The sequence below is a fragment of the Oncorhynchus gorbuscha genome, linkage group LG12, assembly GCF_021184085.1.
Source record: "Oncorhynchus gorbuscha isolate QuinsamMale2020 ecotype Even-year linkage group LG12, OgorEven_v1.0, whole genome shotgun sequence".
Taxonomy (NCBI): domain Eukaryota; kingdom Metazoa; phylum Chordata; class Actinopteri; order Salmoniformes; family Salmonidae; genus Oncorhynchus; species Oncorhynchus gorbuscha.
In genome coordinates this window covers 76,102,461-76,118,976 of record NC_060184.1, presented here as the reverse complement: position 1 = coordinate 76,118,976, position 16,516 = coordinate 76,102,461, and the positions used below count along the sequence as shown (strand labels likewise).

At 47.5% G+C, this 16,516-nt stretch overlaps 1 protein-coding gene across 1 annotated transcript in view; it reads left to right on the top strand.

Annotated features, from left to right (window-relative positions):
- The window catches only part of LOC123990428 (potassium voltage-gated channel subfamily H member 2-like), a 342,223-nt gene that overhangs the window by 222,565 nt on the left and 103,142 nt on the right, over nucleotides 1-16,516 (top strand). The window contains exon 6 of the mRNA XM_046290973.1: nucleotides 494-705. Coding sequence (XP_046146929.1) covers nucleotides 494-705 — 212 coding nt within the window. The remainder of the gene's footprint in view (nucleotides 1-493; nucleotides 706-16,516) is intronic.

Sequence of the window (16,516 nt, the reverse complement as noted above, 5' to 3'; positions counted from 1 at the left end):
ACCACATGTTTTATTATGCTCCCATACTGTATGGTAAGGGTGTGGCCCACTACATATATCTGTATGGTCGGGGTGAGTGGTGTGGCCCACTAAATCTATCTGTATGGTCGGGGTGAGTGGTGTGGCCCACTAAATCTATCTGTATGGTCGGGGTGAGTGGTGTGGCCCACTACATCTATCTGTATGGTAGGGCTGTATGAGGTGGCCTACTACATCTATCTGTATGGTAGGGGTGAGTGGTGTGGCCCACTACATCTATCTGTATGGTAGGGCTGTATGAGGTGGCCTACTACATCTATCTGTATGGTAGGGGTGAGTGGTGTGGCCCACTACATCTATCTGTATGGTAGGGCTGTATGAGGTGGCCTACTACATCTATCTGTATGGTAGGGGTGAGTGGTGTGGCCCACTACTTCTAATGATATCAAATAGTGTTTGAACACAGGTGTTGTCCGAATAGTCTGGGCAGCCCTCTGACAGTGTGTTCTTTCAGGGGCGGTGAACAACAAGTCCACCATCGTCAACTCCACGTCGGACTCAGACCTCATGCGTTACCGCACCATCAGTAAAATCCCTCAGATCACCCTGAACTTCGTGGACTTCAGGGCGGACCCCCTCATCGCGCTGCCCGGGGGGGACATGGACATCATAGCCCCTTGCAAGCTCATCGACCGCACACACCACGTCACCGAGAAAGTCACTCAGGTAAGAGGGCCATCTGTGTGTGTGTGTGTGTGTTTGTTCGGTGTGTGTAAGACAGGTGTGTCTGTTGAGTGGGAGTGGACGTGGGTATGTATTAGAGTCCTGCGTCAGGTCGGTTACCCACGGTTACCTGCGCCTGGCGGGTTGGAAACATAAATGCACGAATCCAGGAGCTTGTTGGGTAGACATGGTTTCCTCTTATCCAAATGTCGAACAGACAAATTAATGAATGCAGGATATCGGCTCTCGGGAACAATTCTATGCAAGTGGGTCCTGACCCACTCAGGAATCTAGTATGTACGAATGGGGTGGTAAGTGAGGTAGAGGTGTGGTGGGTGATGTGGGGGAGGTAGGGGTGTGTTAGGGGTGATGTGGGGGAGGTAGGGGTGTGTTAGGGGTGAGGTAGGGGAGGTGGGTGTGGGTATGGTAAGGGTGAGGTCGGGGAGGTAGGGATGTGGCAGGGGTGAGGGACAGGGAGGTGGGGGGGGTAGGGGTGTGGTAAGGGTGTGGTAGAGGTGTGGTGGTGAACTGCCTATGAACTGCTATAGTTTCCATTATTTCCATTGTCTGTGTTTATACTACGTGACTCTGTGTCTTTACTGAAGGCTGACATGCATCCCCCAGGTTGCGTGAGTCTCATTGGTGGTGGATGGGGTGATTTGCCCTACAAAGCGCCGGATTTAAGACCTAGTGAAAACGCTCTGCTGACACAATACTGGTGGACTGTTGCCTAGGATGTTGGGTTCCTGCTCCGAGTGAAAGCTTGGTGTTTGCTATGATGGCTTCTTTAGAGGGAGACGTAACCGGGTTAGCCTAATCCACTTACCAGTGCTCCTTGTGTGCAGTGAGCCAATGTGTCGCTAATGCCTCAGAGCTAGCTTGATTGAATGAGAAGCGGAGGGATGGGCAGAGATATTGAATGGTGACAGATGATGCTGTCGCCACGGCAATCCCGTGTGTGCGGAAAAACACGTTGAATTGAGTTAGAGAAGACGGGAATCTGTATGATGTGAAAGATGGCTTCTTGTTCTGCATTTGGACGCCTCTTTTAATTTGCTTGGTTTTGCACAGATTTGATTTGCTCAGTGATGGGCGTTATAATATGAAGTACATCTTCCTGAAGACTTCTCTGTGAGGGGGGGGTGAGAGAGGGACAAGGAAAGGCAGAGGAGGATTGAGAGGTGAGCAAGGAAAGACAGTGACAACGTGACCTTAAACCCACACTTCTCTCCCTCTCCCTCTCTCTCCCCCTCCCCCTTTCCCTCTCCCTTTCCCTCTCCCTCTCCCTCTCCCTCTCCCTCTCCCTCTTCCCTCTCCCTCTCCCTCTCCCTTCCCTCTCCCTCTCCCTTCCCTCTCCCTCTCCCTCTCCCTCTCCCTTTCCCTCTCTCTCTCCCTCTCCCTCCCTTTCCCTCTCCCTCTCCCTCTCCCTCCCTCTCCCTCTCCCTCTCTCTCCCTCTCCCTCTCTCCCTCTCCCTCTCCCTCTCCCTCTCCCCTCTCCCTCTCCCTTTCCCTCTCCCTCTCCCTCTCCCTCTCCCTCCCCTCTCCCTCTCCCTCTCCCTCCCCTCTCCCTCTCCCTCTCCCTCTCCCTCTCCCTCTCCCTCTCTCTCCCTCTCCCTCTCTCCCTTTACCTCTCGCTCTCTCTCTCCCTCTCCCTCCCCTCTCCCTCTCCCGCTCTCCCTCTCCCTCTCCCTCTCCCTCTCCCTCTCCCTCTCCCTCTCCCTCTCCCTCTCCCTCTCCCTCTCCCTTCCCTCTCGCTCCTCTCTCTCTCTCGCTCTCTCTCCTCTTCGCTCTCTCTCTCTCTCTCCCTCTCCCTTTCCCTCTCTCTCTCCCTCACCCTTTCCCTCTCGCTCTCTCTCACTCTGCCCCCCCCTACCCCCTCCCCTTCTATATCTTTGCTTTTTAGAAAGGCCTCTGTATTGTGTGCTGACATACCACAAGTCAATAATTTCACCAAGCTATCTTGATACATTAATAGCCTCGTTCTTAGAGGCTGCTGTACCCACTGAAATGCTGCTGTGCACACAGTTAGTAATATGTTATACCAAAAAACACTACACAGTCAGGCTGACTTTACAGTAGAGATTATAAATTGGTAGAAAGGGAGGGGAACCAGTACAGGTGACCGTGCTAGCGGTGATTTAATGAGTTATCAGGCCATGGAGTGTATTATTACTCATAACCTCAAACATCTAGAATGCTTTACCATCTATGGCCTGCAGGTGGCAGCACTCTCCAACGCTACCTCTAACCTCTAACCTCTGACCAGGACGCAGTCCTCTGAGGAGCAGGAAAGAAGATGTAGAAAGAAACAATTCGGTAACACTTCTTTTGAACCTTTTAAGGGGTTTAACAGTGTAATACCAACATGTAACTGGTGTTGATTTCCGTCTGTAATTACAGAAGTGTAGCAATAAATTCTTGCTCCCAGGTTTGATTCAAATGGGCAGGTTTCCACTAAATTCTTGCTCCCAGGTTTGATTCAAATGGGCAGGTTTCCACTAAATTCTTGCTCCCAGGTTTGATTCAAATGGGCAGGTTTCCACTAAATTCTTGCTCCCATGTTTGATTCAAATGGGCAGGTTTCCACTAAATTCTTGCTCCCAGGTTTGATTCAAATGGGCAGGTTTCCACTAAATTATTGCTCCCATGTTTGATTCAAATGGGCAGGCTCCCATGTTTGATTCAAATGGGCAGGTTTCCACTAAATTCTTGCTCCCAGGTTTGATTCAAATGGGCAGGTTTCCACTAAATTATTGCTCCCATGTTTGATTCAAATGGGCAGGTTTCCACTAAATTATTGCTCCCATGTTTGATTCAAATGGGCAGGTTTCCACTAAATTATTGCTCCCATGTTTGATTCAAATGGGCAGGTTTCCACTAAATTCAAATGGGCAGGTTCCCAAATTATTGTTGTTTGATTCAAATGGGCAGGTTTCCACTAAATTCTTGCTCCCAGGTTTGATTCAAATGGGCAGGTTTCCACTAAATTCTTGCTCCCATGTTTGATTCAAATGGGCAGGTTTCCACTAAATTCTTGCTCCCATGTTTGATTCAAATGGGCAGGTTTCCACTAAATTATTGCTCCCATGTTTGATTCAAATGGGCAGGTTTCCACTAAATTCACCAACTTATTGTTTCGCTTCTTCGTTGCATCCCGATTTCATTAACAACTGTGACAAAGGTTGGGATCCCTTGTGGATGCATCTGGGTGTCCGAGAGGTTATAGTTTATGCTCGATAGGCTCTAATTACTTACCCATGAGGCACTGCTCAAAATATATCTCCAGTCAACGGTGTCGTTAAATAAAGTGACCATCTGGTTAAATTGGTTGAGTTTACAAGACAGATCCAGCACAACTGTCAGCCCAAATGACAAACACACACACACACACACACACACACACACACACACACACACACACACACACACACACACACACACACACACACACACACACACACACACACACACACACACACACACACACACACACACACACACACACACACACACACACACACACACACACACACACACACACACACACACACACACACACACACACACACACACACAAACACACACACACACACACACACACACACACGCGCACGCGAGCACACACACACACAAACACAGAAACACACACACACAGAAACACACAAACACACACAGAAACACACACACAGAAACACACAAACACACACAGAAACACAGTCATGCACAAAACACACACATACATAATACAATGCTCAAACACTTACCATGACACAGACACGTGCATGCAGACATACACACACACACTGTCTTGCACTCATCTCCATCCACACCCCCATGCTTTTCACCACCCAACAGAGTGAGGGTCCCATCCATCACTTCACCACCCAACAGAGTGAGGGTCCCATCCATCACTTCACCACCCAACAGAGTGAGGGTCCCATCCCAAGCAACACTTCACCACCCAATAGAGTGAGGGTCTCATTCCAAGCAACACTTCACCACCCAACAGAGTGAGGGTCCCATCCATCACTTCACCACCCAACAGAGTGAGGGTCCCATTCCAAGCAACACTTCACCACCCAACAGAGTGAGGGTCCCATCCCAAGCAGCACTTCACCACCCAACAGAGGTAGGGTCCCATCCCAAGCAACACTTCACCACCCAATAGAGTGAGGGTCCCATCCATCACTTCACCACCCAACAGAGTGAGGGTCCCATCCCAAGCAGCACTTCACCACCCAACAGAGTGAGGGTCCCATCCATCACTTCACCACCCAACAGAGTGAGGGTCCCATCCCAAGCAACACTTCACCACCCAATAGAGTGAGGGTCCCATCCATCACTTCACCACCCAACAGAGTGAGGGTCCCATCCCAAGCATCACTTCACCACCCAACAGAAGGAGGGTCCCATCCCAATCAACACTTCACCACCCAACAGAGTGAGGGTCCCATCCCAAGCATCACTTCACCACCCAACAGAGGGAGGGTCCCACCCCAAGCATCACTTCACCACCCAACAGAGGGAGGGTCCCACCCCAAGCATCACTTCACCACCCAACAGAGTGAGGGTCCCACCCCAATCATCACTTCACCACCCAACAGAGCGAGGGTCCCACCCCAAGCATCACTTCACCACCCAACAGAGTGAGGGTCCCATCCCAATCATCACTTCACCACCCAACAGAGTGAGGGTCCCATCCCAAGCATCACTTCACCACCCAACATAGTGAGGGTCCCATCCCAAGCATCACTACACCACCCAACAGAGTGAGGGTCCCATCCCAAGCACCACTACACCACCCAACAGAGTGAGGGTCCCATCCATCACTTCACCACCCAACAGAGCGAGGGTCCCATCCCAAGCATCACTTCACCACCCAACAGAGTGAGGGTCCCATCCCAAGCATCACTACACCACCCAACAGAGTTCCCATCCACCACAACCACCCAACAGAGTGAGGGTCCCATCCATCACTTCACCACCCAACAGAGCGAGGGTCCCATCCCAAGCATCACTTCACCACCCAACAGAGTGAGGGTCCCATCCCAAGCACCACTACACCACCCAACAGAGTGAGGGTCCCATCCATCACTTCACCACCCAACAGAGTGAGGGTCCCATCCCAAGCATCACTACACCACCCAACAGAGTGAGGGTCCCATCCCAAGCACCACTACACCACCCAACAGAGTGAGGGTCCCATCCATCACTTCACCACCCAACAGAGCGAGGGTCCCATCCCAAGCATCACTTCACCACCCAACAGAGTGAGGGTCCCATCCAAGCATCACTTGAGGGTCCCATCCCAAGCACCACAGAGTGAGGGTCCCATCCATCACTTCACCACCCAACAGAGCGAGGGTCCCATCCCAAGCATCACTTCACCACCCAACAGAGTGAGGGTCCCATCCCAAGGAGTGAGGGTCCCATCCCAAGCACCACTACACCACAACAGAGTTCACCACATCACAACAGAGTGAGGGTCCCATCCCAAGCATCACTTCACCACCCAACAGAGCGAGGGTCCCATCCCAAGCATCACTTCACCACCCAACAGAGTGAGGGTCCCATCCCAAGCATCACTACACCACCCAGCAGAGTGAGGGTCCCATTCCAAGCATCACTACACCACCCAACAGAGTGAGGGTCCCATTCCAAGCAACACTTCACCACCCAACAGAGATGGAGGTTCCTAAGAAGGAATGGAGAGCTCACACTTCTTCAGCCAATGGCAAAACGGTAGGAGCCAACCTCACAGGCTGTAGAACCACCAGTAAACTACACTACTAGTAGTTGGAGACTGAGCATTATAGTGGTTTATTTTTATGTTTAGTCTCAGTTAGGGAAGATCGCCACTGCTTCCCTGTACAGTAATGTGTGATGTACACAGAAATGCATTAAAGAGAGGATCTTGAAATGGTGAGAAGGTCTTGGATCTTGACATGATCCTGGTGGGTGGCTGTCTCTTTGGCTTTACTAGCAAGACATGATGTAATAGTGTTGAATGCTGTAAGCCCTCCCAGATGACTCTGAGGAATAGAGGTGAACTATGGAGCTAATGTCTCCAACTACTGGTACAACACTGGGGATTTCCTCTGATGGGCCATATATGAAATAGATACCTGAATTTAATGTGCTTTAATAAATACAAATATATACAGTATATACTGAAAACTGAAAACAGCCTACGTGTGGGAGGCTAGGAGACATTTCTGTGTTATTTTCTTTCAGTTTACAGAATAATTTTTCTAGTTTTTTTTCCCTTATGGTTTCAGTTTTAGTTTAATGTTTCTATTTCTATATTCCGTAGACACAAGTGGTGTAACCCTCCAGTAGCAGATCCAGTATGACAGGACAGTGTGTTCTCTCAGGTGTTGTGAAGGAAGCTAGTAGGGGGAGATAAATTATCCCTCTCCAAATGCTGCTTCTGCAGCAAGGACACAAGGAAATTATTTGAACAGTGTATTGGCTTCTCCTAGTACACTGTCATAAACATGCAAAGTATTCATTATTCACCTTTTGACCTCTAAACAGTCTCAATTCATCAGGGCATGGACTCTACCAGGTGTCTAAAGTTCCACAGAGATACTGGATCACGTTGACTCCAATGCTTCCCACAGTTGTGTCAAGTTGGCTGGATGTCCTTTGGCTGGTGGATCATTACTGATACACACGGTATACTGTTTAGTAGGAAGAACCCAGCAGCATTGCGGTTCTTGACACTAACCGGTGTGTGTGGGGAGATAGAGGTATTTGGATGGAAGAAACTCAGATATGAGTTTTAAGGATCGGACCCTTTATTCAGTTTTCTCCTAAAATGACATACCCAAATCTAACTGCCTGTAGTTCAGGACCTGAAGCAAGGAAATGCATATTCTTGATACCATTTGAAAGGAAACACTTTGAAGTTTGCAGAACTGGGAATGTAGGAGAATATAACTGTTACGAGTAAATGAGTGAAGAGGTGTGGAGTCAGGCGCAGAGAGCAAAGGATGTGGGAAAAAACAACACGCTTTAATGTCCTGGAAACATAACATGAACAAAAGTGGAAACACAAATGAACAGAAATATAAACGGACAGCGTGAAACCCAAAATGCCAACAAAAATAATAAATATAACTCCAATATACTTTGCTTTTTTGCTGTTGCGTCAATGAGCTGATTTCGTTGTAGCCAAACACTCTGTGGGAGGCTGATGCTAACCGGTGTGATGGACAGCTGTGTGACCAGACAGAGGGGTCAGGGGTCAAAGCGTACACTATCCTCTGACACTCAAGGTCCTTTGAAGTTTCAACTGGTTCTCCTAACATTGTTCAATTTCTTCGTTGGAGCTTTGCAGTACAGCCACACTGTGTTCACAGCAAGCTGTTCATTAGTGGTTGAACCGTGTGAATATTACTTTCACGGTGTTCTAGCTGAGTCTACAGTCACAGCCGAGGGCACAGAGATAGTGTTGTCTTAAGGCTTAGCTATACTGATCTTAGAAACTCGGTCAGGCAGAAGAGGTGAACACTGATTGGAACACGGCAGAAGAGGTGAACACTGATTGGAACACGGCAGAAGAGGTGAACACTGATTGGAACACGGCAGAAGAGGTGAACACTGATTGGAACACGGCAGAAGAGGTGAACACTGATTGGAACACGGCAGAAGAGGTGAACACTGATTGAACACGGCAGAAGAGGTGAACACTGATTGGAACACGGCAGAAGAGGTGAACACTGATTGGAACACGGCAGAAGAGGTGAACACTGATTGGAACACGGCAGAAGAGGTGAACACTGATTGGAACACGGCAGAAGAGGTGAACACTGATTGGAACACGGCAGAAGAGGTGAACACTGATTGGAACACGGCAGAAGAGGTGAACACTGATTGGAACACGGCAGAAGAGGTGAACACTGATTGGAACACGGCAGAAGAGGTGAACACTGATTGGAACACGGCAGAAGAGGTGAACACTGATTGGAACACGGCAGAAGAGGTGAACACTGATTGGAACACTGAAAAAAGCCAACAACCTAACAGTCGGACAGGCCTTCGTTTGGGTTGCCAAGTCTCAGTGGTGGTTGATTGAAAAAGCACTGGGTCTGACAGGTATTTGGCTACTCACTGTACGGGGGGGGGCGTTAGGCAAACCTACTGGAATCAAGCTTCCTTAGAGAGAAAGTCTATGTGGGAACGTTGGCAGTGTTGGTCAGTTGATTGTTCTCTGTATCAATGTAGATATTTTTATACGTACTAATACCCATGTACTGTGCATGAATTTAGACTATAGAATTAACTCAACCCTGAAAACCGCTACGCTAAGTATGTTTCTTGTTCTCACCTGCCTCCTAACCTTTGACCTTTGTGTCCAGAATGACCAGTTGTGACAGTTGAAATTACGAGACACTTTATGTGTTTATGGTTGTTATGGGTATTCAATCTGCGCTGTGTTTAGAGAGTCTATCAGCTCTCACTTATCTCCTTTGATTTGAAGCTTTCAAAATGGCCAGCTAACCTCAACCCGGAACACTTCAGTAGTGCCTTTGAAGTATCCGCTACTTAAGTGGTTCCCAACTCCAGTCCTCCAGTACCCCCCAATAGCCCAACTCCAGTCCTCCAGTACCCCCCAACAGCCCAACTCCAGTCCTCCAGTACCCCCAACAGCCCAACTCCAGTCCTCCAGTACCCCCAACAGCCCAACTCCAGTCCTCCAGTACCCCCCAACAGCCCAACTCCAGTCCTCCAGTACCCCCAACAGCCCAACTCCAGTCCTCCAGTACCCCCAACAGCCCAACTCCAGTCCTCCAGTACCCCCAACAGCCCAACTCCAGTCCTCCAGTACCCCCAATAGCCCAACTCCAGTCCTCCAGTACCCCCAATAGCCCAACTCCAGTCCTCCAGTACCCCCAACAGCCCAACTCCAGTCCTCCAGTACCCCCCAATAGCCCAACTCCAGTCCTCCAGTACCCCCCAATAGCCCAACTCCAGTCCTCCAGTACCCCCAACAGCCTCAAATAGCCCAACTCCAGTCCTCCAGTACCCCCAACAGCTCAACTCCAGTCCTCCAGTACCCCCAATAGCCCAACTCCAGTCCTCCAGTACCCCCCAACTCCAGTCCTCCAACTCCAACTCCAGTACCCCCAACAGCTCAACTCCAGTACCCCCAACAGCCCAACTCCTCCAGTACCCCCAACAGCCCAAAATCCAGTCCTCCAGTACCCCCAACAGCTCATATACAGTCCTCCAGTACCCTCAACAACTCAACTACAGTCCACCAGTACCCCCAACAGCTCAAATCCCAAAAACACCTGTTTCAACTCATTGATGGCCTGAAGATTAGTTGACAAGTTGTGTGATTGCCCGATGCTACGATACAAATGTGTACTGTTGGGGCTACTGGAGGACTGGAGTTGGGGACCACTGAAGTAGTGGATTCTTCATGGCACTATTGAAGTGTTCCAGGTTGAGCTCGTACAAACCTCGGCAGTTACTGTGTATACTGTTGCTATGACAAGGCAAGGCAAGGCACTTTATGTGTGCTGTTGCTATGACACGGCACTTTATGGGTACTGTTGCTATGACAAGGCACTTTATGGGTACTGTTGCTATGACAAGGCAAGGCACTTTATGTGTGCTGTTGCTATGACACGGCACTTTATGTGTACTGTTGCTATGACAAGGCACTTTATGGGTACTGTTGCTATGACAAGGCAAGGCACTTTATGTGTGCTGTTGCTATGACAAGGCAAGGCACTTTATGTGTGCTGTTGCTATGACAAGGCAAGGCACTTTATGTGTGCTGTTGCTATGACACGGCACTTTATGTGTACTGTTGCTATGACAAGGCACTTTATGGGTACTGTTGCTATGACAAGGCAAGGCACTTTATGTGTGCTGTTGCTATGACACGGCACTTTATGGGTACTGTTGCTATGACAAGGCACTTTATGGGTACTGTTGCTATGACAAGGCAAGGCACTTTATGTGTGCTGTTGCTATGACAAGGCAAGGCACTTTATGTGTGCTGTTGCTATGACAAGGCAAGGCACTTTATGTGTGCTGTTGCTATGACACGGCACTTTATGGGTACTGTTGCTTTGACAAGGCACTTTATGGGTACTGTTGCTATGACAAGGCAAGGCACTTTATGTGTGCTGTTGCTATGACAAGGCACTTTATGTGTACTGTTGCTATGACAAGGCACTTTATGGGTACTGTTGCTATGACAAGGCAAGGCACTTTATGTGTGCTGTTGCTATGACAAGGCACTTTATGTGTACTGTTGCTATGACAAGGCACTTTATGGGTACTGTTGCTATGACAAGGCACTTTATGGGTACTGTTGCTATGACAAGGCACTTTATGGGTACTGTTGCTATGACAAGACAAGGCACTTTATGTGTGCTGTTGCTATGACAAGGCAAGGCACTTTATGTGTGCTGTTGCTATGACAAGGCACTTTATGTGTGCTGTTGCTTTGACAAGGCAAGGCACTTTATGTGTGCTGTTGCTATGACAAGACAAGACACTTTATGTGTGCTGTTGCTATGACAAGACAAGACACTTTATGTGTGCTGTTGCTATGACAAGACAAGACACTTTATGTGTGCTGTTGCTATGACAAGACAAGGCACTTTATGTGTGCTGTTGCTATGACAAGGCACTTTATGTGTGCTGTTGCTATGACAAGACAAGACACTTTATGTGTGCTGTTGCTATGACAAGACAAGGCACTTTATGTGTGCTGTTGCTATGACAAGGCACTTTATGTGTACTGTTGTTATGACAAGGCACTTTATGTGTACTGTTGTTATGACAAGGCACTTTATATGTACTGTTGCTACGACAAGGCACGTTATGTGTACTGTTGTTATGACAAGGCACTTTATGTGTACTGTTGTTATGACAAGGCACTTTATATGTACTGTTGCTACGACAAGGCACTTTATGTGTACTGTTGTTATGACAAGGCACTTTATGTGTACTGTTGTTATGACAAGGCACTTTATGTGTACTGTTGCTATGACAAGGCAAGGCACTTTATGTGAACTGTTGCTATGACAAGGCACTTTATGTGTACTGTTGCTATGACAAGGCACTTTATGTGTACTGTTGTTATGACAAGGCACTTTATGTGTACTGTTTTTATGACAAGGCACTTTATGTGTACTGTTGCTATGACAAGACAAGGCACTTTATGTGTGCTGTTGCTATGACAAGACAAGGCACTTTATGTGTACTGTTGCTATGACAAGACAAGGCACTTTATGTGTGCTGTTGCTATGACAAGACAAGGCACTTTATGTGTGCTGTTGCTATGACAAGACAAGGCACTTTATGTGTACTGTTGCTATGACAAGACAAGGCACTTTATGTGTGCTGTTGCTATGACAAGACAAGGCACTTTATGTGTACTGTTGTTATGACAAGGCACTTTATGTGTACTGTTGCTATGACAAGGCAAGGCACTTTATGTGTACTGTTTTTATGACAAGGCACTTTATGTGTACTGTTGCTATGACAAGGCACTTTATGTGTACTGTTGCTATGACAAGCCACGTTATGTGTACTGTTGCTATGACAAGGCACTTTATGTGTACTGTTGTTATGACAAGGCACTTTATGTGTACTGTTGCTATGACAAGGCACTTTATGGGTACTGTTGCTATGACAAGGCAAGGCACTTTATGTGTGCTGTTGCTATGACAAGGCAAGGCACTTTATGTGTACTGTTGCTATGACAAGGCACTTTATGTGTACTGTTGCTATGACAAGGCACTTTATGTGTGCTGTTGCTATGACAAGGCACTTTATGTGAACTGTTGCTATGACAAGGCACTTTATGTGTACTGTTGCTATGACAAGGCACTTTATGTGTACTGTTGCTATGACAAGGCACTTTATGTGTACTGTTGCTATGACATACTGTTGTGTGGGTTGTTTGTAGAAAAGGAATTAGAGGAAATGTTATAATTATCCCTACGCTACACTGAACAAAAATATAAACACAATATGTAAAGTGTTGGTCCTATGTTTCATGAGCTGGAATAAAATATCCCAGAAATGTTCCATACACACAAAAGCTGATTTATCTCAGCTTATTTTGTGTTAGTGAGCATTTATTTTTTGGCAAGATAGTCCATCCGCCTGACAGGTGTGGCATATCAAGAAACTAATTCAAAAGCATGATCATTTCACAGGTGCACCTTGTGCTAGGGACAATAAAAGGCCAGTTTTGTCACACAACATAATGCTACAGACATCTCATCATTGTTTTAGGCCTCACAACCGCAGCCCACCTACGTGTATGGTGTTGTGTGGGCAAGTGGTTTGTTGATGTCAACGTTGTGAACAGAGTGCCCCGTGGAGGCGGTGGGTTTATGGTATGGACAGGCATAAGCTACGAAAACAATTGCATTTTATCGATGGCAAATTGAATTCACATAGATATCCTGAGGCCCATTGTGAGGCCCAAATGAGGCACAATTGTGACCAACAGATGCATATCTGTATTCCAAGTTATGTGAAATCCATAGATTAGGACCTAATTAATTTATTTCAATTGACTCATTTCGTCATATAAACTGTAACTCAATAAAATCTTTGAAAATGTTCCATGTTGCGTTTATATTTTTGTTGTGTTGGAGTGTAGATGTCACAATCGCCTGGAGTGGTGTGTGCAGAGTCAATTGCAGAGAGCGGAGGATACCGGGGAAAACCATCTTTAATGGGATTCCCACACGAACGCCCAAAACCATAGGCGATAAACAAACAGAGAAATAGTCAGACCAAACACAGGGCACAAACTGACAGGAACACAAACACGCACACCCTGACTAACAGAAAATAATCCCGCACGAACATAGGCGGGCCTAACAGGCTTAAATAGATGGAAAATAAGGGACAGGTGCAACCAATAAGACCAAACACTAGCCGACCACGACCGCCGAGCACCGCCCGAACAGGGAGAGGAGCCCCCTTCGGTGGGAGCCGTGACAGTAGGCTAATGTTTGTCAGTTAAATAGGCTACATATTTGAAAACAAGTGCTGGCCTACCTGTGTTGATTTAGATATAGCCTAGGCAGGCCTCGGCTAGAAAACTCCAGGACTCCGATTACAAGAGAGTATACTGTTTATGTAGAGATAACGAAGTGTAGTTGTTTATAAACGGCACTGGTTGATTAGCTACAACGTCCTCATGAGCTGGCAACACAACAACTGTTTAGTCCAGGTACAGTGGCTCCCATAGGACATCTAAAGTTAGTCAAAAGGAACTCACGACAAGAACTCTCAGTGACTACATAGCGAACAAATACAATTGTTTATTATGGATCATGGATCATTTCATGACAATTACGTTTGCATACGCGACTCAGTGTATGTGAATTGACGTTCACTACTCTCACATGCAAATTTCACACCGTTGACAGGCATCTCTTGGTGTGAATTTTGCTTCATGTGGTAAAGAGCGAACAAGTGAATGCAGGAGAGAGAGAATGAGAGAGAAGGAGAGAGAGAGGAGAGAAGGAGAGAGAAGGAGAGAGAGAAGGAGAGAGAGAGGAGAGAAGGAGAGAGAAAGAGAGAGAGAAGGATAGAGAGAGGAGAGAGAGAGATGGAGAGAGAGAAGGAGAGAGAGAGGAGAGAAGGAGAGAGAGAGGAGAGAGAAAGAGAGAGAGAAGGATGGAGAGAGGAGAGAGAGAGGAGAGAAGGAGAGAAAAGGAGAGAGAGAAGGAGAGAGAGAGGAGAGAGAAAGAGAGAGAAGGATAGAGAGAGAGAGAGAGATGGAGAGAGAGAAGGACAGAGAAGGAATGGTAAAAAAGAGAGAGAAAAGTAAGGCTAAAGCAATCATCTCTCCACCTCTCTTCACCTCTCTTCACCTCTCTTCACCTCTCTTCACGTCTCTTCACCTCTCTTCTCCCTCACCTCCTTCTGTCTCCTCTTTCTCATCCTTCCACCTCTCCCTCTCCTCTCTCTCCCTCTCTCCTCCCTCCACTTCCCTCTTATCACTTCACATCTCTCCACTTCTCCCTCTGCTACATCCCTCTCCCTCTCTCTTCTCTCTCTCTCTCCCTCCCTCTTATCCCTTCACCTCTCTCCACTTTTCCCTCTCTCTCCATCCCATCCACCTCTCTTTATCCCCCCCACCTCTCCCTCTCATCCCTAGACCTCCCTCTATCCCTCCCTCTCTCCATCTCTCTGCCGGTGACCCATTTTATCTGCCAAGGCACCATTAATCTCAGTAGATGCTTGGCTGGGGCGTGTGCCTCACTGCCCTACCTCATCACTGGAGGGTAATTGAATTAACACTAGAGAGAGAGAAAGGGAGAGAGCAGCTGGGAAAGCGAGGAGAGAGAGAGAGAGAGAGAGAGAGAGAGAGAGAGAGAGAGAGAGAGAGAGAGAGAGAGAGAGAGAGAGAGAGAGAGAGAGAGAGAGAGAGAGAGAGAGAGAGAGAGAGAGAGGGAGATTAAATAAAAAACGATAAGTGTTGATGTCTGCTGCTACTGTCTAGCAACACAAGCTGGCAGTGCATCCAATTGTCACGACATTCACAATGATTACTGCCAACCCCAAACTGGGAAATGGTTAGTTCCAAGTCTGGTGCTATACTGTGGCTGTCAGCCACACAGCGAGAGGCCAATCCATCCAAGGTGATGGGGGCGTGGTGAGAGGACAGGCTCATCTTGGGAGACAGTGGAGTGAGCCTGGCCACAGTGCATTTCTGACAGAGACCCTGTTATCAGTGTGGATCACACTGACTTACTTTACCTGGCCTTGTCCTCTGATATATACTGACTGCCTTTACCTGCCTTTACCTGGCCTTGTCCCCTGATATATACTGACTGCCTTTACCTGCCTTTACCTGGCCTTGTCCCCTGATATATACTGACTGCCTTTACCTGGCCTTGTCCTCTGATATATACTGACTGCCTTTACCTGGCCTTGTCCTCTGATATATACTGACTGCCTTTACCTGGCCTTGTCCTCTGATATATACAGACTGCCTTTACCTGGCCTTGTCCTCTGATATATACTGACTGCCTTTACCTGGCCTTGTCCTCTGATATATACTGACTGCCTTTACCTGGCCTTGTCCTCTGATATATACTGACTGCCTTTACCTGGCCTTGTCCTCTGATATATACTGACTGCCTTTACCTGGCCTTGTCCTCTGATATATACTGACTGCCTTTACCTGGCCTTGTCCTCTGATATATACTGACTGCCTTTACCTGGCCTTGTCCTCTGATATATTCTGTACTCAAGCTGGAGGTGAATGGACTGTAAACTCGACCTCCACACACATACAATTTTATTTGATGAAATCCCCATTCACACCCTTTTCTCTTATTCACACTCAAGGTCAAGTCTCTATCTGTGAATAGCACATTCATCGCTCCCATGGGGGGTTCATCTGGGGTAATAATCTGCCAATGCTGGCATTTCTAACACAGTCATTATCCCTGACCCCATAGATGCCCCTGGGCCTTCTACGAATACCACAATAATTACAAACAGAACCCTGCGTCTCCAAAAGACTCACACCATAATAGAAGAGACTGGAACACTGTGTACTGTATCTGCCTAGACTCACACCATAATAGAAGATACTGGAACACTGTGTACTGTATCTGCCTAGACTCACACCATAATAGAAGATACTGGAACACTGTGTACTGTATCTGCCTAGACTCACACCATAATAGAAGAGACTGGAACACTGTGTACTGAATCTGCCTAGACTCACACCATCATAGAAGAGACTGGAACACTGTGTACTGTATCTGCCTAGACTCACACCATCTTAGAAGATACTGGAACACTG